At 43.2% G+C, this 25,164-nt stretch overlaps 1 protein-coding gene across 7 annotated transcripts in view; it reads left to right on the forward strand.

Moving 5' to 3' along the window:
• Window positions 1–25,164, forward strand: part of AMBRA1 (autophagy and beclin 1 regulator 1) — a 197,457-nt gene that overhangs the window by 35,485 nt on the left and 136,808 nt on the right. For 4 of the 7 annotated variants that reach the window (XM_009186174.3, XM_009186175.3, XM_003909963.4 and 1 more), the window contains exons 2-7: window positions 6,234–6,488; window positions 6,870–6,928; window positions 7,454–7,637; window positions 8,991–9,163; window positions 10,710–10,776; window positions 11,352–12,805. In XM_009186174.3, the coding sequence (XP_009184438.1) occupies window positions 6,354–6,488; window positions 6,870–6,928; window positions 7,454–7,637; window positions 8,991–9,163; window positions 10,710–10,776; window positions 11,352–12,805 (2,072 nt within the window). In that variant the 5' untranslated portion in view covers window positions 6,234–6,353. The remainder of the gene's footprint in view (window positions 1–6,233; window positions 6,489–6,869; window positions 6,929–7,453; window positions 7,638–8,990; window positions 9,164–10,709; window positions 10,777–11,351; window positions 12,806–25,164) is intronic. The other 3 variants (XM_009186177.3, XM_009186178.3, XM_031653467.1) reach the window with 1 other exon arrangement.

Raw genomic sequence — 25,164 nt, forward strand, 5'->3', positions numbered from 1 at the left:
GGTGTATATGTGCCACATTTTCTTAATCCAGTCTGTCACTGATGGACATTTGGGTTGATTCCAAGTCTTTGCTATTGTGAATAGTGCCGCAATAAACATACGTGTTAATGTGTCTTTCTAGCAGCATGATTTATAATCCTTTGGGTATATACCCAGTAATGGGATGGCTGGGTCATATGGTACTTCTAGTTCTAGATCCTTGAGGAATCGCCATACTGTTTTCCATAATGGTTGAACTAGTTTACAATCCCACCAACAGTGTAAAAGTGTTCCTATTTCTCCACATCCTCTCCAGCACCTGTTGTTCCTTGACTTTTTAATGATTGCCATTCTAACTGGTGTGAGATGGTATCTCATTGTGGTTTTGATTTGCATTTCTCTGATGGCCAGTGATGATGAGCATTTCTTCATGTGTCTGTTGGCTGTATGAATGTCCTCTTTTGAGAAATGTCTGTTCATATCCTTTGCCCACTTTTTGATGGGGTTGTTTGTTTTTTTCTTGTAAATTTGTTTGAGTTCTTTGTAGGTTCTGGATCTTACACAAGGTGTAAATCATTGGCCAGGCTGGTCTCAAACTCCTGACCTTGTGATCTGTAAGATTTAAATATTACAAAGTGCTGGTTTAAATGTATTTCTTTGAAAGTGCTTTTATATTTCACTGTTAAGACAAAGGACCCTCAAAATGTTTCTTCTGAACTTTTTTATGTTGGGTAAAATAATTACAGTAGAGGGTTTAGGTAAACTAGTAGGAACTGTAGTTTTGGCACCTTCCTAGTTAGTAATTAATCACTTATGTGGCAGTTTGACCAAAGGGCAACCCTGGGTTCAGGTCTAGACTTCTGATCCTAATCTGTGAGTTGTCAGGGTTACTAAGGAGATGATTTCCTTCCAGTTAGTTCATCCTTAGCTTATTCAGGAGGTTGGCCTGAAAATGTTGATATTTTCAGTACATATTTTTGCACTAATAAGTGATGAGAGCTGTATCATGAGGATACAGGCTAGAATTTGTTTCTTTGTCACTCCTTAGGTAACTGTGTGCTGTGTAGGACTAGGAACTTGGTGGGTGTTTTTGTTTTTGTTTTTGTTTTTGAGATGGAGTCTCACTCTGTCACCCAGGCTGGAGTTCAATGGCACGGTCTTGGCTCACTGCAACCTCCGCCTTCCAGGTCCAAGGGATTCTCCCACCTTGGTCTCCCAAGTAGCTGGGACTACAGGCGTGAGCCATCACGCCTGGCTAATTTTTATATTTTTAGTAGAGACGGGGTTTCACTGTGTTGGCCAGGCTGGTCTCAAACTCCTGACCTTGTGATCTGCCCGCTTTGGCCTCCCATAGTGCTGGGATTACAGGTGTGAGCCACCGCACCTGGCCAAACTTGGTGTTTTCTTACTGTGAAATCTTTCTGACTTTTACATCTTAGTACTCCAGTGAGAGAACTTCAACACAGGCTCTTAATGTTTATTTTTCTTTCTGTATTTGGATACATCTGGTTGTATACTCTTTAGATTGCAGCCTTATGTGAAATGTAAAGAGCCAATTATTGTTTGGCTTTTTACAATAAGTAGTTACTACTTTAAAAAAAAAAAAAGAATGGTGGCCGGGCATGGTGGCTCACGCCTGTAATCCCAGCTTGGGAGGCTGAGGCGGGTGGATCACCTTAAGTAGGAGTTCGAGACCAGCATGACCAACATGGTGAAACCCTGTCTCTACTAAAAATACAAAAATTAGCTGGACATGGTGGCAGGCGCCTGTAGTCCCAGCTACTCGGGAGCCTGAGACAGGAGAATTGCCCGAACCCAGGAGGCAGAGGTCGCAGTGAGCCAAGATCGTGCTGCTACACTCCAGCCTGGGTGACGGAGTGAGACTCTGTCTCAAAAAAAAAAAAAAAAAAAAAGTGAAAGGTGAGGTTTGGGCTTCTGGTAATAATTCTTAAAATTAAAAAGTGAAAAAAAGTAGAAACTTGCCTATTAAAATTATTAAATCACCAATAATGCCACCACTCAAAGACAACCATGGTTAGTATTTATTATATTTCTTTTGTGTCCTTTTTCTCCAAACTTTTTTTTTTTTTTTGAGATGGAGAATCACTCTGTCGCCCAGGCTGGAGTGCAGTGATGCAATCCCACCACCATGCCCGGCTAATTTTTTGTATTTTTAGTAGAGACAGGGTTTCACCATGTTAGTTAGTATGGTCTCGATCTCCTCACCTTGTGATCCACCCACCTCGGCCTCCTAAAGTGCTGGGATTACAGACGTGAGCCACTGTGCCCGTCTCTCCAAATATTTTTTAAACAAAGTGGGGATTATACTGCATATAAAATTTTGTGTTCTTTTTTCACTTAACATGTACTTACTGCAAAATTTAATTTTTTTTTTTTTTTTTTTTTGGAGAGAGAGTCTTGCTCTGTTGCCCAGGCTAGAGTGCAATGACATGATTTCAGCCCACTGCAACCTCTGCCTCCATGGTTCAAGTGATTCTCCTTCCTCAGCCCCCTGAGTGACTGGGATTACAGGCGCGTACCATCACGCCTGGCTAATTTTTGTATTTTTAGTAGAGACGGGGTTTCACCATGTTGGCCAGGATGGTCTCGATCTCTTGACCTTGTGATCCACCCACCTCAGCCTCCCAAAGTGCAGGGATTACAGGCTTGAGCCACCGCACCCGACCATTTTTTTTGTTTGTTTTTTGAGATGGAGTTTCACTCTGTCACTCAGGCTGGAGTGCAGTGGCGCCATCTCAACTCACTACAACCTTAGCCTCCTGGGTTCAAGCATTTCTCGTGCCTCAGCCTCCCGAGTAGCTGGGATTACAGGTGTGCACCACCATGCCCGACTAATTTTTGTATTTTCAGTAGAGATGGGGTTTCTCCATGTTGGCCAGGCTGATATCGAGCTCCTGACCTCAAGTGATCTGCCTGCCTTGATCTCCCAAAGTGCTGGGATTATAGGCATGAGCCACCATGCCTGGCCTCATGTAATATTTTATTTTATTTTATTTTTGATTAATTAATTTGTTAATTTTTTTTTTTTTTTGGAGATGGAGTTTCACTCTGTCACCCAGGCTAGAGTGCAGTGATGTGATCTTGGCTCACTACAACCTCTACCTCCCGGGTTCAAGCAATTCTCCAGCCTCAGCCTCCTGAGTAGCTGGGATTACAGGTGCCTGCCACCATGCTGGGCTAATTTTTGTATTTTTAGTAGGGATGGGGTTTCACCATTTTGGCCAGCCTGGCCTCGAACTCCTTACCTCAGGTGATCTGCCCACCTCGGTCTCCCAAAGTGCTGAGATTACAGGCATGAGCCACTGCACCCGGCCTAATTTTTGTCTTTTTGGTAGAGTAAATTTTATATTTTTAGTAGAGTAGGTTTTGCCATGTTGGCCAGGCTGGTCTTGAACTCCGGACCTCAGGTGATCCACCCACTTTGGCCTTCCAAAATGCTGGGATTATAGGCATGAGCTATTGCACCTGGCGTTGTTTAATATTTTAAACAAAATTTTTCATAAAGGTAACAGATATACCTTTTTCAAAAACTAAAATTTCAGCACCTAGTGCAGTGGTTTGCACCAGCCTCGGGAACATAGCGAGACCCCATCTTTAAAATAATTTTAAAAGTTAGCTACTCTGGAGGCTGAGGCAGGAGGATTGCTTGAGCCCAGCACTTTGAGGCTGCAGTGAGCCATGATTGCACCATCGCACTCCAGTCTGGGTGATAGAGTGATACCCTGTTTCTAAAAAAAAACAAAAAACAAAAAAACAAAAAACATACCACAAACTAACATTCCATTTCAAAAACACTGACAGGTATTGCATCCATTTTTGTTTCCATTTATCTAGTCCCTCCGGTCCCCAGTGCATTACCATTAGTTTTTCTTCTTATTCAAAAGTAGCTTTACTCAATATATTGTTTTGTACCTTGCTTTTTTTCCTCTCTCGACAATATATTTTGTACATCTATTCTTATCAGTAGCCAGAGAATCTTCCTTGTCATAGATTAGTCATCCAGTACCCTTTAGATGGACAGCTGGGTTGTCCTCAGTTTTTGCTATTGTAAGCAATAAGACAGAATTAGTAACTCCTCTGCACCAATTTTTAAGGGAAATTTATTATTTGTACAGGAAAGCCAGCTAATACATCTAGAAATAATGATAGAATTAGAAAATCAATATTTTCAGCATCTCCCCCCTTTAAAAAAGTACAAGAGGGAATCATTAATGAATGTTAAACCATTAAGTAAAAAGTTGAGAAGGAATAGTATATTTACATGATGCCAAATAATAGCCACAGATTACTAACTGTAAAGGGGGAGATATTCCTTTACAAAGAGGTCTGGCTGTTAACAACCTCAACCAAGTAATCGTATTTCAACAAATGATCACTAATGATTGTACAGTCTGAAAATATGTGCCACCTGATGTACTCCACCGTGAGGTATATAGGCACATCAACTGTGATGCACTGTCACCAAAAACATGTAAACTAATGAAGATTTTAGACCTAACCTATTGTTTACAGGAAATAAAGGTATAGAGAGGCAAGCTAAATGCTACTATGAGGAAGCAATCAGTTGAGTCTAGGATATAAGGCATTCTAACAAGTCAACTGTCCTAGTCTTTTAGAAAAGCTAGTGTCAGCTGGGTACAGTAGCTCAGGCCTGTAATCCCAGCACTTTGTGAGGCTGAGGCGGGTGGATCACCTGAGGTCAGGAGTTCGAGACCAGCCTGGCCAACATGGCAAAACCTGTTCTCTACTAAAAATACAAAAATTAGCTGGGTGTGGTGGCAGGTGCCTGTAATCTCAGCTACTTGGGAGGCTGAGGCAGGAGAATTGCTTCAACCCAGGAGGCAGAGGTTGCAGTGAGCTGAGATTGCACTGTTGCACTCCAACTTGGGCCACAGAGTGAGACTGTGTCCCCTGCCCCCCCCCCCCAAAAAGCTAGTGTCACAAATGAAAACAAAACAAAACGTGGAGGCCATTCTAGGATAAAGGAGACTAAAGAGACATAAATGTCCAAAGTCATTGCTTGAGTTTTGATTAGATTCTGGATTTTTTTTAAGTCAACTATAAATGAAATTTTTTTTGGCAATTGGGAAGATTTCGAACGAGAACTGAAGTATTCGATGATAATTGGTATAGTAATGTTATTGTGGTTATGAGGCAGAACGTCCTTCTTCCTAGGAGGTGCATAGTGAAGTAAATATGCGGGGTTAAAGTGTCTTGATACCTACTGAAATAATTCCAAAATTACACAACAAAACAAAACAAAAAAACAACTTTGATGTAGCCATATCTCTATCCATGGAGCTAGATGAGGCAAATTTAGCAAAATATTAACAATCTTGAGTCTAGGTGGAGAATAGTGTATGTTTATTGTACTATTTTTTCAACTTTCCTATTTTTTGAAAACATTCATAGTGGAGTTGGAAGAAACAATGCCACAATGGATAACATTGTACATATGTGGATATTCTTTTGAAATACCATTTTATCAGGCTACATAGTCCAGTGTATAGACCACAATTTGTTCTTTAATCATTGTACTTGTGTGTACTGTTCTGCTAGTTGCCGTTTTAGTAGAATTTTAATTTGTGATGAAGTTTTTTCTTTGTAAGTCTTGTGGTAGATGAGAAAAAGAACCTGATTTTTTTTTTTCCTTCCTTTTCCTTCTCTGTCCTCTACCCTGAATCTTTAGTGGAGAGGAGAAAATGAGTGAGAAAGGTACTCTCAAATAATCTTTTTTTTTTTTTGAGGCGGAGTCTCGCTCTGTCACCCAGGCACTGGAGTGCAATGGCACTATTTCAGCTCTCTACAACCTCTGCCTCCTGGATTCAAGCAATTCTCCTGCCTCAGTCTGATGAGTAGCTGGGATTACAGGTGCTTGCCACCACACACGGCTAATTTTTGTATTTTACTAGAGATGGGGTTTCACCATGTTGGCCAGGCTGTCTCAAACTCCTGACCTCAAGCAATCCACCCTCCTTGGCCTCCCAAAGTTCAGGGATTACAGGCGTGAGCCACTGTGCCTGGCCTGATCCTTTCTTTAGATATAAGGTTGAGCTATGGAGAATATGAGAGTATGAAATATTTTTGGAAGAAAAATTCTGGGAGAAGGGTCTTTTCTGAGAAAGTGTCATTAAATAGGAAAAGAATAATTTGCCTTTTGAGCTAGAATTGTATTTGCAATGGAAAGCTCGTTGCAGAATAGTCGTTCTTTGACATTATTCTTTATTCCTTAGATTTCCATGAAGACAACTTACAAGGACCTGTATGGCCTCATTTTAGCTGCTTCAGTGTGTTGGAGCTGTTACTTGCTCCTTCATTTCCTGGGCCTGGTGTGACAGTGGCTACTGAGCGCCATGAAGGTTGTCCCAGAAAAGAATGCTGTCCGGATACTCTGGGGGCGAGAACGGGGTGCTCGGGCCATGGGAGCTCAGCGGCTTCTGCAGGAGCTGGTGGAAGATAAAACCCGGTGGATGAAATGGGAGGGCAAGGTAAGGAAAATGGCTATATTTCACATAGGATTTGTGCTGGTGATGGTAGAATGAGATCTTAGAATGGGTTAACAGCAGAGTTGGGATATATTTATCTTGTGTGGGAGAGTTGACATATCTGACTTAGGGAGTTGTTTGTAAATTTGAAAGAATTAATGTGCTAGAAATATCTTTTTCCTTTAGAGCTAGACAGTTTTCCTGAAGGTAACTTAGGTTTATCTCTCTCAATTTGTAGCTTGATCATTGTCTCCAGTTTTTAAGCCTACACTGTGAATACTAATCTAGAATGGTTAATGTGCTTTTGAGATAGGGTGAACCTTAGTCTATAAAATACATAGTCTATGTATTTTAACTTTTTTTTTTTTTTTTTTGGTCTCCCAGAGAGTAGAACTGCCGGATAGTCCACGCTCTACCTTCTTATTGGCCTTCAGCCCAGACAGGTACTTAGTAATTATCTGTAACTTAACCTTAAGATTTGTGATAACAGTGCTTTCTGTATATTTGGCCTGGCTTGATCTTCCAAGTCAGTCCCTAAAGGCTCTCTGAAGTACTTTATGAACAGTGCTTTGGCCACATGTCAGAAAGGGAAAGAAAGTAGATGAGCAGTGCTAACCTGAAAAATCATGAGAACAAGCAAAGGAAACTGAGAGGATCAAAACTTGGAAAGTTTCTCAATAACAATCATTTGCCTGTGTGATACAGCTCACCAGTGGCATGATGGTTATTCCAGTGGGAAAAAATATTTTCTGAATGTGGCATGTGTCATTTGGGGACAGCGTGGACAAGCCAAAAGCCTTTAAAGATCAGAATATTTCTGTTTGTAGATATACCGCCTAACGTACAAAGCTTAGGTTCTTTCGTGTTGGGATCGGCAGGTAGCATCACTATTCTGTGTTGTCCAAAGTTGATTAGGTTGGTTACCCTTCCACATGCTTCTGAATTAGTTCTACTCTTTGATTTTCTAGGACTCTCTTAGCCTCCACCCATGTGAATCATAATATCTATATTACGGAGGTGAAGACTGGCAAGTGTGTTCATTCCTTGATTGGACACCGCCGTACTCCGTGGTGTGTCACTTTTCATCCCACCATCTCAGGCCTTATTGCTTCTGGCTGCCTAGATGGGGAAGTTAGGATTTGGGATTTACACGTGAGTATTTCCTTAAGATACCCTTTTCTTTTGGTATTCTGTTTTTTTTTTTTTTTTTTTTTTTTTTTTTTAGACGGAGTCTCACTCTGTCGCCCAGGCTGGAGTACAGTGGCACGATCTCAGCTCACTACAACCTCCGCCTCCCAGGTTCAAGTGATAACTTCTGCCTCAGCCTCCCAAGTAGCTGGGATTACAGGCATGCGCCATCATGCCTGGCTAATTTTTATGTTTTTGGTAGAGACGGGGTTTCACTATGTTGGCCAGGCTGGTCTCAAACTCCTGACCTCAAGTGGTCCGCCTGCCTCAGCCTCCCAAAGTACTGGGATTATAGGCGTGAGCCACCATGCCCAGCCTCTTTTGGTATTCTAAATACAGAGACTTGTTTACCATTGAGTTTTTAATTCTGGAAGAGCCTAACCGGGTTCTTAGGACTACATCTGAATATATTGTGGTAGACATTGCCCACTTAATTAATAGGAAGTCTAATTCCCTGTCTTCCATTCCTTTTTGGGTTTTTTTGCAATAGCTTAAGCATGCCCTGAGATTGTCTTCCATTCTAAGATGAACATCTGCTTTTGCTTCCTTTGGCCCATTGTGACATAGTACAGGAGAATCTAAGATATGTTCAGGATGGATTTCTGTTGTGTAAGGGCAAAGATTGTCCTGTACTCCGATCATGATCATCAAAGCAAGATCCTCTTTGTCCTAGTAACTGGCTAGCAGGTTGTCTTGCACCATGTTGTGCACCAAGCTTGAGTTTTTCTCAGGCTTTAGATATAGGAACTGTGGGCTGGGCGTGGTGACTCACGCCTGTGATCCTAGCACTTTGGGAGACCAAGGCAGGAGGATTGCTTGAGTTCAGGAGTTCGAGACCAGCCTGGGCAGGATATTATACCAAAAATATTATACACAAAATTATACAAAATTAGCCGAGCATGGTGCCATGTGCCTGTGGTCCAGCTACTTGGGAGGTTGAGGTGCGAGGAATGCTTGAACCTAGGAGGCAGAGGTTGCAGTGCGCTGAGATTGTGCCACTGCACTCCAGTCTGGGTAACAGAATGAAACCCCTGTCAAAAAAAAAAAAAAAAAGAAAAAAAGAATTAGGAACTGTGTATATATGCTTATTGCTTGTAGATTGTGAATAATTTGAAGAACTGAGCTGATTGTATAGTATTTGTCTGATAAATTAGTGGCACTGCCAGATCACTGATCTTCTACATCTTTTTACAAGGATGTATTTAAAGTAGTCACTAGACGTAGTCATTTTACCTTAAATGGACCTTTCTTGAAATTGACTTCCCAGTGTGCTGGTGGCTTGTAACCTGAGAATATCTGGAATTTGTTTGTTCACAGGGTGGCAGTGAAAGCTGGTTCACAGATAGCAACAATGCCATTGCCTCCCTGGCTTTCCACCCTACGGCTCAGCTCCTGCTGATTGCCACTGCCAATGAGATCCACTTCTGGGACTGGAGTCGACGGGAACCCTTTGCTGTGGTGAAGACAGCTAGTGAGATGGAACGGGTCCGGTGAGTGAGCTGCCCCATCAGCATTGTCTGGCACAGGACTGACATGATAGAGAACATTCTGCTGGCTGTCACTTTGGAAGACAGGTTGTTATCCCTGCTCAGGGGAAGTTGTCATCCTCACAGCTCCTCCTATGTTTGTTTTTTTTGAGGCAGGGTCTCACTCTGTCACCCAGGGTGGAGTGCAGTGGTGCAATCTCGTCTCACTGTGACCTCTACTTACTGGATTCAAGCTATTCTTGTGCCTCAGCCTGCTAAGTAGCTGGGATTGCAGGCACCCACCACCACACCCGGCTCATTATTTTGTATTTTTAGTAGACACAGGGTTTCACCATGTTGTCCAGGATGGTCTTGAACTCCTGGCCTCAAGTGATCTGCCCACCTCAGCCTCCCAAAGTGCTGTGATTATAGGCGTGAGCCACCGTGCCTACCTCTGCCCTTTTTTATTTTATTATTAAAGAGACAGGGTCTTGCTCTGTTACCCAGGCTGGAGTACAGTTGTGTAGCCATGACCTCATGGGCCCAAGTTACTGCAGCCTTGACCTCATGGGCCCAAGCAATCTTCCCACTTCAGTCTTGTGAGTGTCTGGGACTACAGGTATGTGCAACCACTCTCAGCTAATTTTTAAATTTTTTTGTAGAGATGGGGGGTCTCACTGTGTTGCTCAGGCTAGTCTTCAACTCCTGGCCTTCAGTGATCCTCCTGCTTTGGCCTCCCAGAGTGTTGGGATTATAGGTGTGAGCCACTGCACCTGGCTGCCTCCTACTTTCTAAACAGCTGACTAATCAGCTGGGAGACACTCATTTTGTTCATTTCAGCTTTCCCTTATTGGCCTCCTCTTCTGAACTTTGGAGACCAGGGTCATTAGACTCTCTTTTAGTTTCAAAGTTAACTGTGTTTTGGATAGTCCTTCTTTGGGAAAACCTGAAACAAGTTTGGGTGGTATTTTAGATACCTCATTGGGTTGTCTTTGTATATCAAACTGGAAGATGGAGATGTAAGCATGTAATTGACATTTATTTAGTCCTCAAGATCAAAACATATTGCCGCTATTAAAGATGATGCATTGTGTTTCTTTGGTCCTCTTGGATTTGCAGTCAAATACAGGCCAATTTTCTGGTTTCAGCTATGTCATTTAATGCTGGGTCTGTTTGTTGCCACCAAGATTCATGCTTCTTGCTGGTGTAGCTGCCATATGAGGGAAGAACTGATTCTGTGGCAGAGTATGAGAGCATTTTATGCTTTATGGTTAGGATGAGCTCTTGTATTTGAGCAAAGATGTGCTTAATGTAGCTGTTTCCTGGGATGGAAACCCTAGGTGTTTTTCATGTGAAATCGTTATTTTTGTGATACATATTCCTTTACTCTGGCAAGAAGTATTGAGTGTTGTTATTTTAATCTCTTTGAAAGTTTTGAAAGTCTTGAATGAAGTGGATACCTGAGTGATACCAGTTATCAGTAATGATTGCTATAAATTTGAACACAAGTTTTCTCTTCTCAGTTAACATAATCTCTCTATGCGTGTCTTTGTCTCTTCTGTGATTTCAGTCTGGTGAGATTTGATCCACTTGGACACTACTTACTCACAGCAATTGTTAACCCCTCTAATCAACAGGTAAGTTAGTCCAGCAGTTCCAATTCCAGCTAAACTGTGAGTTCTTTTCCTAACTAGTATTCCAATTCTGATTATATTGGATTTTAATTATCAATACCCAAGTCTTTCTTTCCAGTCAAAATTTAAAGCTAGCTTCAGATTGTATATTCAGGGTTATAGTCATAATCTTGACAGGAGAGTCAATTCTAAAACTCTCCAGTGATCGCCTCATTAGAAGTAACCCTTATCATCACTAGACAATGTTGGATAGCTTGTCACTCATGTGCCTCTGTCTGGTTGACATTTCACTTCCCCTCACTGCTTCCATGTCATGGAGAGATGTCTTTTGTAAGACAATTGGTTTGTCAGCTGCACTCATTCAGATATGCTGCTGATTGGGAGTGGAAATTTTAATACCATGGGATTATTCTGAATCTGAGGCCAGTTGTCAGTGCTTCAGGGGTAGAGAGTTGTTTCCTACCTGTGAACATTGTTTTCCTTGGATGATTGTCAGTGGTTAGTTTTTCTTGATTTACTTGGAGGTACTACCTAACTACCTTGTTCTACCCCCTGCCCCATGCTGGTCCATGTTGCAGGGTGATGACGAACCAGAGATCCCCATAGATGGAACAGAATTATCCCACTACCGTCAGCGTGCCCTCCTGCAATCACAGCCAGTTCGCCGGACACCTCTCCTCCACAATTTCCTGCACATGCTGTCCTCCCGCTCTTCTGGCATCCAGGTGGGAGAGCAAAGCACAGTGCAAGATTCTGCTACCCCCTCACCCCCACCGCCTCCCCCTCAGCCCTCCACGGAGCGCCCCAGGACTTCCGCTTACATCAGGCTCCGACAGCGGGTCAGTTACCCCACAGCTGAGTGCTGCCAGCACCTTGGGATCCTGTGCCTTTGCAGCCGCTGCTCTGGCACTCGAGTTCCTTCCCTCTTGCCACACCAGGACAGTGTCCCCCCTGCTTCTGCCAGAGCTACTACCCCTTCCTTTTCTTTTGTACAGACCGAGCCCTTCCATCCCCCGGAGCAGGCCTCGTCAACGCAGCAGGACCAGGGCCTCCTGAACCGGCCGTCTGCCTTCAGTACAGTCCAGAGCAGCACTGCCGGCAACACGCTCCGCAACCTCAGTCTGGGTCCTACCCGCCGCTCTTTGGGAGGGCCTCTGTCTAGCCACCCTTCTAGGTATCACCGAGAAATAGCTCCCGGGTTGACAGGATCTGAGTGGACCCGGACAGTACTCAGTCTGAACTCCCGCTCTGAGGCGGAATCCATGCCCCCGCCCAGGACCAGTGCCTCTTCAGTGAGTTTGCTGTCTGTGCTGAGACAGCAGGAAGGTGGCTCTCAGGCATCTGTGTACACTTCAGCCACAGAAGGGAGGGGTTTTCCAGCATCAGGGTTGGCAACTGAGTCAGATGGAGGGAATGGCTCCAGCCAAAATAACTCGGGCAACATTCGCCATGAGCTTCAGTGTGACCTGAGACGCTTCTTTTTGGAGTATGACCGGCTTCAGGAGCTGGATCAGAGCCTGAGCGGGGAAGCTCCCCAGACCCAGCAGGCCCAGGAAATGCTCAACAATAACCTTGAATCTGAAAGGCCAGGCCCTTCCCACCAGCCCACCCCACACAGCAGTGAGAACAACTCCAACCTGTCCCGTGGCCACCTGAATCGCTGTCGTGCTTGCCACAATCTCCTGACCTTCAACAACGATACCCTGCGCTGGGAAAGAACCACACCTAACTACTCCTCTGGCGAGGCTAGCTCCTCCTGGCAGGTCCCCAGCTCCTTTGAGGGTGTGCCATCGAGTGGCAGCCAGTTACCACCTCTTGAGCGGACTGAGGGCCAAACGCCCAGCTCCAGCAGGCTGGAGTTGAGCAGCTCTGCTAGTCCGCAGGAGGAGAGGACTGTGGGGGTGGCCTTTAACCAGGAGACAGGCCACTGGGAAAGAATTTACACCCAGTCCAGCAGATCTGGAACTGTGTCACAGGAGGCCTTACATCAGGATATGCCTGAGGAAAGCTCTGAGGAGGATTCCCTCAGGAGGTAAGCAGTTGCTTTCCTGTCTTCTCCTGCATCCCTTGCTTTTCTCCTTGTATCATTTCCTTCAGTCCTATAGATGTTGTGGCTGTATTTGGAGTGTCTGGGACCCACGCATCTGCTTCTGATCTCCCCATTGCATTTTCTTGGAAAATCTTGCTCTGGTGGCAGAGATAGGATAGGGCCTAGCAGTATGAGTCAGTTGGCTGTGCTAGCTCTATTTCTGGCTAAGCTCAAGGTTCTGGCTTTAGCCTTGAAAGGAGAGTGTAGATTAGGTTAGAGAGGCATGAGGAGATGGAATCATTGACTTTCTCTGCCCTGCTTTTTGACCTTCTTGAGACGTTGTATGTGCAGGACTACTTATTGTGAGACAAAACAATGTCCCAGCGTGCCTAGGAATAAGTGAAAGAGAACCCTGCATGGTACAAATTAGTCTATTGATTCTTTGCTGATTGTGTTGCTTTGGACAAGTGAGTTCACTTCCTAATCCTTATCTTTTGGAACACTGCAGTTTGACAAAAGGAAAAGCAAAAAATATGTATATCTATATATATATGTATGTCAAGGAAAGTTCCAATTTTTTCAGAGATACTTGTTTTTGGACAGCCTATTAGTTGCTCAGTTGAGATTCTCTGAATGGACCTTCCAGATGGACATTCACCTTGGGGTGGAGAAGAAGAAGAATTCATGGAAGGAAGGACTCTCCATACTTGGATTGGCATCCTAGCCAACTCTTTCATGGCAGAAACAGAGTGGGTGTAGTTGATCGCCCACCACATGTTCCATGAATGGCTATGTGCGCATCTATCTTGATTTATTAGGGACTTCTTTCTGTAATTTTGTAAAGGTCAAAGCTAGCATAATCACCAACTCCCAGAATATGCCTGTTGGATCCAAACAGCATATTGCGCTGCATTACATCCTCTGTCGAAGCAACTGAAATTTCTCTGACATAAGCTTCTAACAAGGGTGGGAATATGAATTATGCACATAATGTACTTGTTATTTTGGGAGGATGCTTTAGACAGTCACTCAGTCAATAAGTATTAGTTGAATGGTTACAAATTTTCTAGTACCGTGCTAGGCACTGTGGGAAATACAAAAGAAGTATAATACATGGTCTTTACCAACCTGAGTCTACAGTGTTATTGTGGAGGCAAGACAACAAAATTTTTCAAAAGTGTAGATGAGCAAATGCTTCATTGTGTGGTACTGAGATTGGATGTAGTCTCAGAGAAAGGGAAGTATCATCCAAGAAGGCTTTGCAAAATCAAGTCTTGAAAGATGGGTAGGATTTGGAGAGGGAAAGACCTTTTTATTTTAGGGAACCAGCACATGCCAGGGAGGAAAGGGTATAGTGCATGTAAGTTCTTAGGCATTTACTAAGGGCTTGGGGTGGGAAACAGAGGGAGACTTGACTGGATGTGAAAGATAAAACAGAGAGGTTTGCTAACTCTGCTCATATACTTGAAACCAGTTCTGGATTAACGGCTCCTCAATTCCTGGTTTTGGAATATTGTGCCTTGCATACTGGTCTTCATCAGGGGCCCGAGCCTCTCTTCTTCCTCTTTGCCAAGAGACGTGAGAAGGCAGTCAACACAGTGCATGACATGTAGTAGGCACTTAAAAAGTTTATTAAAGATCGCTGTAAAAGGACTGTCTTCAGTTACTGCTCTAAGAAACCAAGCAGTTGCTGTTTCTGTAATACCAGTGGACTCTGGTTAGCTTTTGTCCGTTCTGCTTTAGTAGTACCTCTTCATGTGCTATTCTGATAAATACCTGAGTGGTTTAAAATAAACTTTATTGTTTGATCATAATTAGTGATACCAGTTACTGCCCAGTGCGGTGGCTCATGCCTGTAATCCCAGAACTTTGGGAGGCTGAGTCGGGCGGACCACTTGAGGTCAGGAGTTCGAGACCAACCTGGCCAACATGGTAAAACCCTGTCTCTACTAAAAATAGAAAAATTAGTAGGGCGTGGTGGCGCGGGCCTGTAGTCCCAGCTACTTGGGAGGCTGAGGCAGGAGAATCACTTGAACCCAGGAGACGGACGTTGCAGTGAGCCAAGATTGCGCCTCTGTACTCCAGCCTGGGTGATGGAGCAAGACTCCATCTCAAGAAAAAAAAAAAAAAAAAGAGATACCAGTTACTGAGGGTCTACTATGTGTTAGGTATTATGTTCTTGCTTTGAAATAATTCCTTCTGCTTTCAACAACAATTCTATGCAAGTCAGGTATTCAATTTTCCATTTTATAGTTGAGGAAAGTGAGGCTCAGGGAAGTCAGTTTCTTGTTAAAGATCATATAATAGGTCTCTGAGTGAGAATATGAACTCTGGTCTTCATGACTAAAGATTTGTGCAAGCTGCCCTTCATGGCATTTTCCTTAATATGATAACTTTTTAAAAAATTTTTTGAGATGGAGTTTCACTCTTAGTTGCCCAGGCTAGAGTGCAATGGTGTGATCTCAGCTCACCACAACCTCCGTCTCCTGGGTTCAAGCAATTCTCCTATTTCAGCTTCCCGAGTAGCTGGTATTACAGGCATGCACCACCACGCCTGGCTAATTTTGTATTTTCAGTAGAGACAGGTTTTCTCCATGTTGATCAGGCTGGTCTCGAACTCCCGACCTCAGGTGATCTGCCCGCCTCAGCCTCCCAAAGTGCTGGGATTACAGGTGTGAGCCACTGCACCTGGCCGTAACTTCATTTTTTTTTTTTTTTTTTTTTTTTTGAGACGGAGTCCCGCTGTGTCTCCCAGGCTGGAGTGCAGTGGCGTGATCTGGGCTCACTGCAAGCTCCGCCTCCCGGGTTCACGCCATTCTCCCGCCTCAGCCTCCCAAGTAGCTGGGACTACAGGCGCCCGCCACCGTGCCCGGCTAATTTTTTGTATTTTTAGTAGAGACGGGGTTTCACCATGTTAGCCAGGATAGTCTCGATCTCCTGACCTCGTGATCCACCCGCCTCGGCCTCCCAAAGTGCTGGGATTACAGGCTTGAGCCACCGTGCCCGGCCCGTAACTTCATTTTTAAGTGAACCACTTTTTTTCTTTTAACATTTTATTATGGAAATCTTCAAACATATATAAAAACAAAAAGTATAACTGAGTTTCCATACACCTATAATCTGACTTCAAAGGTTATCAATGCTTGGCTAGCTTTCTTTAATCTGTATTCCATCTGCTCCCCCCACCTAGATATCAGATAATTTTGTCTGTAAACACTAGATTTTCTAGAGCAGTGCTGTCCAATAAAACTTCTCACACTGATGGAAATGTTCTGTATCTGTGCTATGTAAGATGGTAGCCACTAGCCACATGTGGCTATTGAGCATTTGAAATGCTGCTACTGTTATCTGAGAAAATAAATGTAATCTTTAAATTTTTAATTAATGTGAATAATCACATGTGACTCACGGCTATGATATTGTACATCTAAAATATTAATAATCACTTAATAAAGTAGGTTATTTAAAACCCAGAAACTACTGGGCAGGTGCGGTGGCTCACGCCTGTAATCCCACACTTTGAGACACCAAGGCAGGCAGATTGCCTGAGGTCAGGAGTTCGAGACCAGCCTGGCTAATGTGGTAAAACCCCGTCTCTATTAAAAATACAAAAAAAAAAATTAGCCAGGCATGGTGGCGCATGCCTGTAGTCCTAGCTACTTGCGAGGCTGAGGCAGGAGAATCACTTGGACCCGGGGAGGCAGAGGTTGCAGAGAGCCGAGATTGCACCACTGCACTCCAGCATGGGCGACAGAGCGAGACTCCGTTTGGAAAAAAAAAAAAAAAAAAAAGCCCAGAAACTATTGAGGATGTACCATAATTTTTTGTTTAAATATTTTTTTCTTTTCTGGTGCCAAAAAATGTATGCATTGTGGTTTAAAGTTCAACCATCTCACTGTAAACAATTTTATATTTATGCTCATTTTCTTTTAAAATATACAAATAACTCAGGATTCTCATTTTAAAATAGTATATTAATTCGGTAGTTACATTATTTATATGGAATCACTTTTAAATGAGCTAGGATGTTGTATACCATGAAGGCTGACAGCTGTCTCAAAAATGAGATATGTTGTAAAATATTCTAAGTACGTACACATTAAAGAAGGACTACCATTTGAATGGCTGCATTCTGGTGTAAATCACTAAGACAAACAGGTGCTAGTCTGCCTCTTCTGCCTTCTAAAGGGACTGAAAGTCTCTAGGTGATGAGCCAACCCTTGCTTCTAGTTCTCCAGCAGGTGTCACTGTTGGGCTGCTGCTGCTAGGTTAGGATGGCTGGGAAGAAAAGGTGTCCCTACTGTTGGTGCACGAGGTTGGATCTTTTAACAAAGCCTGTTTTTGTAGATGACAGTTGTTCTTGAGTGAGTGGAGTTCACAAAAGGCGACTGTACTTGAAAGGAGAAAGTTTTGTTCATTGGCCTTGTAGTAGGAGATAGGCTAAGGTGAGATGTTTGGATCCTTGATGCTGCTGGAATATTTAATAGTGTTTGCAAATAGTGATGGTATTAATAAGCATACAGTGTGTATTTCAGTGTAGCTGTGTGCTGCCAAGTGGTAATAACCAGTACACAGTTTGTCTCCTTTTGCCTGTGGACAGTGGAAGACGAGCTGTCTTTTTATAATAGTCTGATGCTACATTGCAACTTGAGTGGCAGGCCCTTGCTTCACTACAAAGAAACGATTTCTCTGTGGGAGTGCAGAATCCAGCAGAAGATCAGGGTATTGTGGCTCCTTGCAGTAGGGTGCCCTTGGCCTTTAAAGGCTGGTATTAGGAAAAAGAAAATGGCTTCAAAGCCAAGTTAAAACTGGAGGGAACCTAGAACTTCTGTAGTCCAATCTCCCTCTCTGATGAGAAAACAGAGAGAGTAAATTATTTCTTAAAGAAGTGTTTATAAGCAAAAGTGGGATTCGAACTCCTGGGCCCTGAAGAGGGCACCATTTCCTCCATTTCATTTGAAATTAGTGCCTTCAAACAGCAGTTTTCTTTGTCAAAACCTCTGTTGCTCACGTAGGTCATTGCCTGAGGGGGTTCTTCATTCAGCTCTTATTGTAAGAAATTGGAGGTCTGTTAGATAATTTATAATTATTATTGTTGAGCAGAATGGTAACTAACGCAATGCTTCTAGGAGAAATGCTGTTTTAGTTATTTGCCCATAGAACTACATTGATTAGTTCTAATAAAGTGATTCCTGTTAGGGGTGTTCATTATTAAAATTCCAGCAACTGAGAGAGATGAAAATTGGTCTCAGTCTCCTCCTAGAAGCACTAATTGTTTCTGTATTCTGTCTCCAGGTAGTTAAGAAAGGCTTGGGTCTGGAGTATTTTGTAAGACTGAGTGTGTTCTGAGAATTTAGGTCTTTTTCTCTCATGATAGATGAAGACTGAGGAAGCACATTGATGGCCTTAGTGTGAAATGTGGCCAGAACATCAAAGGTTAGAGTTAGAAGCCCTCACTGGGTTGCTAAGTTTCTTCGACTTCTCTGGGGGAATTACTTTGGAGCTTAGAACAGTCTGAAGCCCTTTGAGGCTTCATGGACCACCATACTTATTTGATCCCTCAGCTCCCATCACCTGGGAATTCTCCAGGGAGGCCTCAGCCCAACCATCACTGATGGAGGAAGATAAATGGGTGTGTCTGCAGGGCTGATTGTAGGTCCACAAAAGGGGGCTGGCAACCTAAAAATGAGGAAAGTAGCAGTCTTCTTAGCCTGACTGGTATAGAAAGGGGTCCAAATTTAGTAGTTTTCCATGCGGTTGATCTAGCTGAGTCTGAAGAGTTTTGATATCTAATCTCTACCAGTTTCTTTGGATGGGGAATATACACAATTTATTATTCAAAACCCAGCACAGCTGTCACCGTGTCCTTTGGGAAACCTTCCCTGATCGCCCCAAGTAATCACTTCCTTTTCTTTGTTGCATGTGTAGTAGATACTTCTTTGTGATATTGCAGCCATGACAGAAAATTATTTGTTTACCTGTCAGTGAGCTCCCTGAAGGCAGTGATCATGTCTGTATATATCCCTTCTCTACCTAGAATACTACCTGGCCACACGGTAGATGATCAGTAAATGTTAGTTGAATTGAATAAGTAGAATTGAAGTTATATTCCTTATGATTTTGTATGCAATATAAGTTCTGTTTGGCCTTTTTAGTAAAAAAGATAAAAAGCCTATTACTATATCACATCATTTGGTCTTACAGAGTCGTTGGCTCAATAATTACTTGTTAAATAAATGAAGTGGTATTACCTAGAGTTGTACAAGAAAGTCACACCTTCCATAACTTGAGCTCTGGTAACCTCTGATGTTTCACTGTGCGCTATGTTCCTAACTTGTGAATGGGCTGTCCTGAAGCCTGTAATAAGTCTGTTGCACCTGGCCAACATGTGTCCTTTATATTGGCTTTACACTGATGACTCAGGGCCTGCACCTTCCTTGAAAGCACTGGCATCATATGCAGCCTTCCCTTTTGTTTATCTTTTTGGTACCCCATTCATATTGAATACAGCTTGCTCTTGAGACCATTTTGTTGGTCTTTGGCTTGGCATCTCAATAATATCTCTGCCAGTCAGTGCTGTTGGTATTTTTTTTGTCCTTAAAGATTCTTCTGCAATCTTTATGAAGGTATACTTGGTCTTGATTTAGTTCAAAAATTACATGTGGGTAATCCAATTTAAATGCGAAGGTTCTTTCCCACTGATGCTTTATTTTTCTTTAAGTTTCTGTGGAAGGCTTTCATTAAATTTGCTTGGAAGTAGGATTTTTAGGGTTTGAGAAAATGTGTGCTCTCATCTTTTGTTTTGGAGTCTGAGCATCATTAGAATGAACCTTTTTAAGTTTTGGGATACTTGTAGGTCCTTTTTTTCTTGTGGAGGTCAGAATCCTTATGTTAGCAGAAAGTTTTGCTTTACCTCTAATTATGCAGGGTGTGAATAGTTCCCCCTGAAAAAACTGGTGGAATTGTTGTCTGTGGTATTCAGGATACAATACAATAAACCTTCCTAACTTCTGAGTTCTTCTTAGTTAGAAGTTCAGCATTTAAGGACAAATAGGGAAGAATTCTCAACCGGGAGATCTTCATTTGTGATACAGGCAAATTATGACATGTTCTTTCTGGGAAGAAAGAGGACCAGGTATTGGGAAATAAAAAGGAGACAAAGCCTGTGATGGAATTAACAAACTTAGTTTAAGAGAGGTAAGGGAAGGGAAGCTGGGGAAGGTAAACTCAGGCTTTAGAAGTACTGAGGGCTGGGCATGGTGGCTCATGCCTGTAATCCCAGCACTTTGAGAAGCCAAGGTGGGCAGATGGTTTGAGCTCAGGAGTTCGAGACCAGCCTGGGCAACGTGGTGAAACCCCGTCTCTACAAAAAGCTCAAAAATTAGCTGGGTGTCGTGGCATGTGCCTGTAGTCCCAGCTATTCAGGGGACTGAAGTGGGAGGATCGCTTGAGCTCAGAGGTTGAGGCTGCAGTGAGCCATGATTGTGTCTCTGTACTACAGCCTGGGCAACAGAGTGGAGACCTTGTCTGTAAGAAAAAAGAAGAGAGAGCTGAGGAGTATGCACAAGGGCTGCTCCATGGATGAGTTTGGTTCTTCCTAGTAACCCTGAGAGTTGGACTTGTAAACTGTGATTGATCCATGCATGCATCCATTCACGCATTCCATTAACAGATATTTACTAAGCACCTGCTGCATTCCAGGTGCTATTTATTTTATTTTATTTTGAGATGGAGTTTCACTCTTGTTGCCCAGACTGGAGTGCAATGGTGCGATCTTGGGCTCACTGCAACCTCCGCCTCCCGGGTTCAAGTGATTCTTTTGCTTCTGCCTCTCAAGTAGCTGGGATTACAGGCTCCTGCCACCACTCCTGGCTAATTTTTTTTGTATTTTTAGTAAAGACGGGTTTTCGCCATGTTGGCCAGGCTGGTCTTGAACTCCTGACCTCTGGTGCTCTGCCCGCCTCGGCCTCCCAAAGTGCTGGGATTACAAGCATGAGCCACTGCGCCTGGCTGGCACCAGATGCTATTTAAATGCCGGCAATAATTCTCTCTTATAAAAAAATAAGATACCTGGTATACCAGACAGTGACAAATTCTATGACAAAAAAGAGAAATGTATAGAAAATGTAGGGGATGCTGCAATTTGAAATAGGATCATCAAAAAAGGGTTGATAAGGTTACACTGGAGCAGAGGAGACCTTAAAGAAATGCGAAAGCAAACCCCGTCGAAACTAGGGGAAGGACATTTTATACAGAGGAAAGGGCAAATGCAAAATCCCTGAGATGCTTGGCACCGTCAGCAAGTGCAGCTGGAGCACAGCAAGGGATGGAGTGATAGAAGATGAAGTTGGAGAGGTAACAAGGATGAGATTATGCAGGGTCTTCTAAGCCATTTAAGAGATGTTTTTCCTCTTCCTTTGAGTGACTTGGAAAGCCATCAGAAGTGGAGTAGCATGATCTTATATTTTAGAAAGATAACTGTGGCTGCTGCTGGTTGAGAATAGACCTAGGAGTTAAGTAGCGTAAATTAAAGCCAGTCCAATTCCGCGCAGTTTTAGATTGATTTGTGTCTTGAGACTGTGTTGAAAACTGAGAAAGAGGAGTGACTGATTCTGTCAGAATAAGAGAACCTTAAATGTTTGGGTGAAGAGCTGATGAATGGGTGAACAAATGAATGAATCAGTCCTCTCAGCTGGCATATTACCTGCAAGAAAGCCCCTCCACTCTTCCCCAAACTCCAAATAAGAAGGTGTGTTATTGAAACTGTGAGGGAGAGCTTGAAAAATTTATCGTAAACAAGAGATCGTACATGGAAATGAAATGCCTGTTTTTTTGCTGCTTACAAAACTATTGCCAATTCATTTGTAAAAAAGTAAACATTACAGAAATGTATGATTATAGGAAGTGAATATCCTCTCAAAGCCACTGCTCAGAGATCTACTATTAACAATTTGTGCATGTGTTAACTCCAGAATTTTTTCTGTGCTAATGAAAACACATTTTTCCATTTGTTTATTTTAATTCTTTTCCTTTTTTTTTTCTTTTGAGACAGAGTCTCGCTTTGTAGCCCAGGCTGGAGTGCAGTGGTGTGATCTTGGCTCACTGCATCCTCTACCTCTTGGACTCAAGCAATTCTCGTGCCTCAGCCTACTGAGTAGCTGGAATTACAAGTGTGTGCTACCACGCCTGGCTAATTTTTGTATTTTTAGTAGAGATGGGATTTCATCATGTTGGCCATGTCTTGTTTTCTTTTTCAGTGTTGCAGGATTTTTGTGTACTTAAGTGTTTTTAGAAGATGAAGTTCTAGAAGTGGAATTGCTAGTGCCCGAGTATCAGCGTTGTTAGTGGTAAATGAAAATTAATTGTATAGTACTCATTATTACTAATGTAAGATGTATAAAGTATTTCCTATTTCCTGTTTTATTTAACTGAACATTATTTCGTAGATTTCATAGATTAGAACTCTTAAGGCCGGGCACTGTGGCTCACGCCTGTAATCCCAGCAGTTTGGGAGGCTGAGGCGGGCGGATCACGAGGTCAGGAGTTTGAGACCAGCCTGGCCAACACGGTGAAACCCCGTCTCTACTAAAAATACAAAAATGAACTGGACATGGTGGTGGGTGCCTGTAATCCCAGCTACTCGGGAGGCTGAGGCAAGAGAATCGCATGAAGTCGGAAGGCAGAGGTTGCAGTGAGCCGAGATCGCACCACTGCACTCCAGCCTGGGCAAAAGAGGGAAACAACGTCTCAAAAGAACTCTTAAACCTTTACTCCCCCCATAAGCTCTTAAACTTATCAGTAGTAAATTCTCCTACCATGGGTTTTCAGGAGCTTCCTCCTAAAGTTTTTGAGAAAAACTTTTGTTTTATTCTAATAATTGCCACCTTAAGTTGTTAGTGTACATTTGTTCTCTGACACCCTTGTATGAGAAAAACATAGCCCTGTTCTATCTCTGACAATCACATACATACTGGCCTTCGTCCACTTAGTCTTCTGTGTCTTATTAAGTGACTGGAAAAATCCAGGCATCTCTTGCCTCTTTATAAGACAGTAATTTTATATTAATTAATTAATTTATTTATTTTTGAGGCATAGTCTTGCTCTGTCACCCAGGCTAGAGTACAGTGGCATGATCTCAGCTCACTGCAACCTCCGCCTCCTTGGTTCAAGTGATTCTCCTGCCTCAGCCTCCTGAGTAGCTGGGATTACAGGTGCCCACCACCACTCCCGGCTAATTTTTCATGTTTTTAGTAGAGATAGGTTTCACCATGTTGGCCAGGCTGGTCTCGACCTCCTGACCTCAAGTGATCCGCTCCCCTTGGCCTCGCAAAGTATTGGGATTACAGGTGTGAGCCACCTCTCCCAGCTGGCAGTAACATTTAGATATCGAATGTATTTGTCATTGGGGGTGGTTAGGCAACCCATTTTCTCTTTGGCAATATGGGAATGAGGACAGAGTGAAGGAGGGGTATCATTCTGTTAATCTTTCTTTTTTTTTTTTTTTGAGACGGAGTTTTGTTCTGTCACCCGGGCTGGAGTGCAGTGGCAGATCTCTGCTCACTCTAACCTCCAACTCGTGAATTCAAGTGATTCTTCTGCCTCAGCCTCCCGAGTAGCTGGGATTACAGGTGCCCACCACCACGCCCAGCTAATTTTTGTATTTTTAGTAGAGACAGGGTTTTGCCATATTGGCAGGGCTGGTCTTGAACTCCTGACCTCAGATGACCTGGCCACTGCGCCCAGCCTCATTCTGTTAATCTTTCTTACCTTTGCTGCTCACCTGCCTGAGTAGGTCACTCTGTTTGAGCCTCTGAATTCTGTGTGTGTTCTCTGCCCTACCCTCTATATCAGGCATTGGCAGGCTTTTAAAGGTCAAGATAGTAAATATATTAGGATTTGGAGGCCAGTCTCTGTTGGAACTACTCAACTTTGCTGTTGTAGTATGAAAGCAATCACAGACAATATCTAAATGAGTAAGTGTGGGCCTGGTGTGGTGGCTCACGCCTGTAATCCTAGCACTTTGGGAGGCTGAGGCAGGCGGATCACTTAAGGTCAGGAGTTCGAGACCAGCCTGGCCAACATGGCAAAACCCCACCTCTACTAAAGATACAAAAATTAACCGTCATGGTGGCAGGTGCCTGTTTTTCTAACTACTTGGGAAGCTGAGACAGGAGAGTTCCTTGAATCTGGGAGGTAGAGGTTGCAGTGAGCCGAAATCATGGCACTGCACTCCAGCCTGGGCTACAGAACAAGAATCTGTCTCAAATAAATGAATGAATCAATGAATGAGAGTGTGGGTGTGTTCCAATAAAACTTTATTTATGGAGACAAATTTGATTTTCATATAATTTTCACGAGTCATAAAAATTATTTTGATGTTTTTCAATCATTTAAAAATATGAAAACCATTCATAGCTGGTTTTGGCCTGCAGGTTATAGTTTGCCAACTCCTGCTTTTTAGGAATATGATTTGGAAGAGTCAGGTGCTAGAGTAATAGAAGGCGTTATGACCATGAGGGCCCCAAAGAGGTTGTTAGGGGACTCCTGCACTTGCTCTCTCTCTCTACTTTGGACTAGATACTGCAAGTATTGGCTCTTGTGGGATTCTTTGATGGTTAAGAGCAGGCATAAATGCATAAAGAATTTGTTTCTCGTGCTATCTGGCCCGAGGCAAGGTTCTCCAGCCTCACTTTCTGTCTTTCTTGGGAATCGTGTGCAAATGAGGAGGCTTGCCCTGGTTGGGAGGGCATGAGCCTCCAGATCCTCCAGGCAGTATGCTTGGCAGGCAGCCCTTCCCCCAATGCAGGTCATGCTAGCACCTGCTAGGCTGATCTAAATTATCCCTCATCATTCCTCTCTCTGGGGCTGAATGGTGTAGTGCCTGCTGTGTGCTTTGTATACACCCTGAAACATGAAAAGATGTAATCGCTTCTGTCAGCTCAGGGTGTTGGAGCACTTGCGGACTACAGTGAAGTCTGTATGTGTGCTGAAAATACGCTGGGAGCAATTTCCCGTGTACTCATTCTTCCCCCTTCAGATCTCCTTCTCTACTGTATCTATTCAGAGTAGTGCTCTAAAGGGTGCATTGGAGGTTTTTCCAAGACAATGACACCAGGTGTATGGGGTTCTGTTTGCATAACATATTTTGCTTATTGTAATTGGTCCCAGCCTATTAGAACTGTGCAGGTAGCATCCTCTCTTCCTTCTGGATTTCTTACACATTTATTGAGTGGTTGGGGGATGGGAGCAGGATTCAGTACATCTTATTTCTGCTCTTTCTTGGAAGCATTCCCGACAGCATGTTTGTGTGAGCAAATTTTGCTTTCATGGGTGGGCCTATTGTTACATTAACCCAGAGATTG

Source organism: Papio anubis, chromosome 12, assembly GCF_008728515.1.
Source record: "Papio anubis isolate 15944 chromosome 12, Panubis1.0, whole genome shotgun sequence".
Lineage (NCBI taxonomy): Eukaryota > Metazoa > Chordata > Mammalia > Primates > Cercopithecidae > Papio > Papio anubis.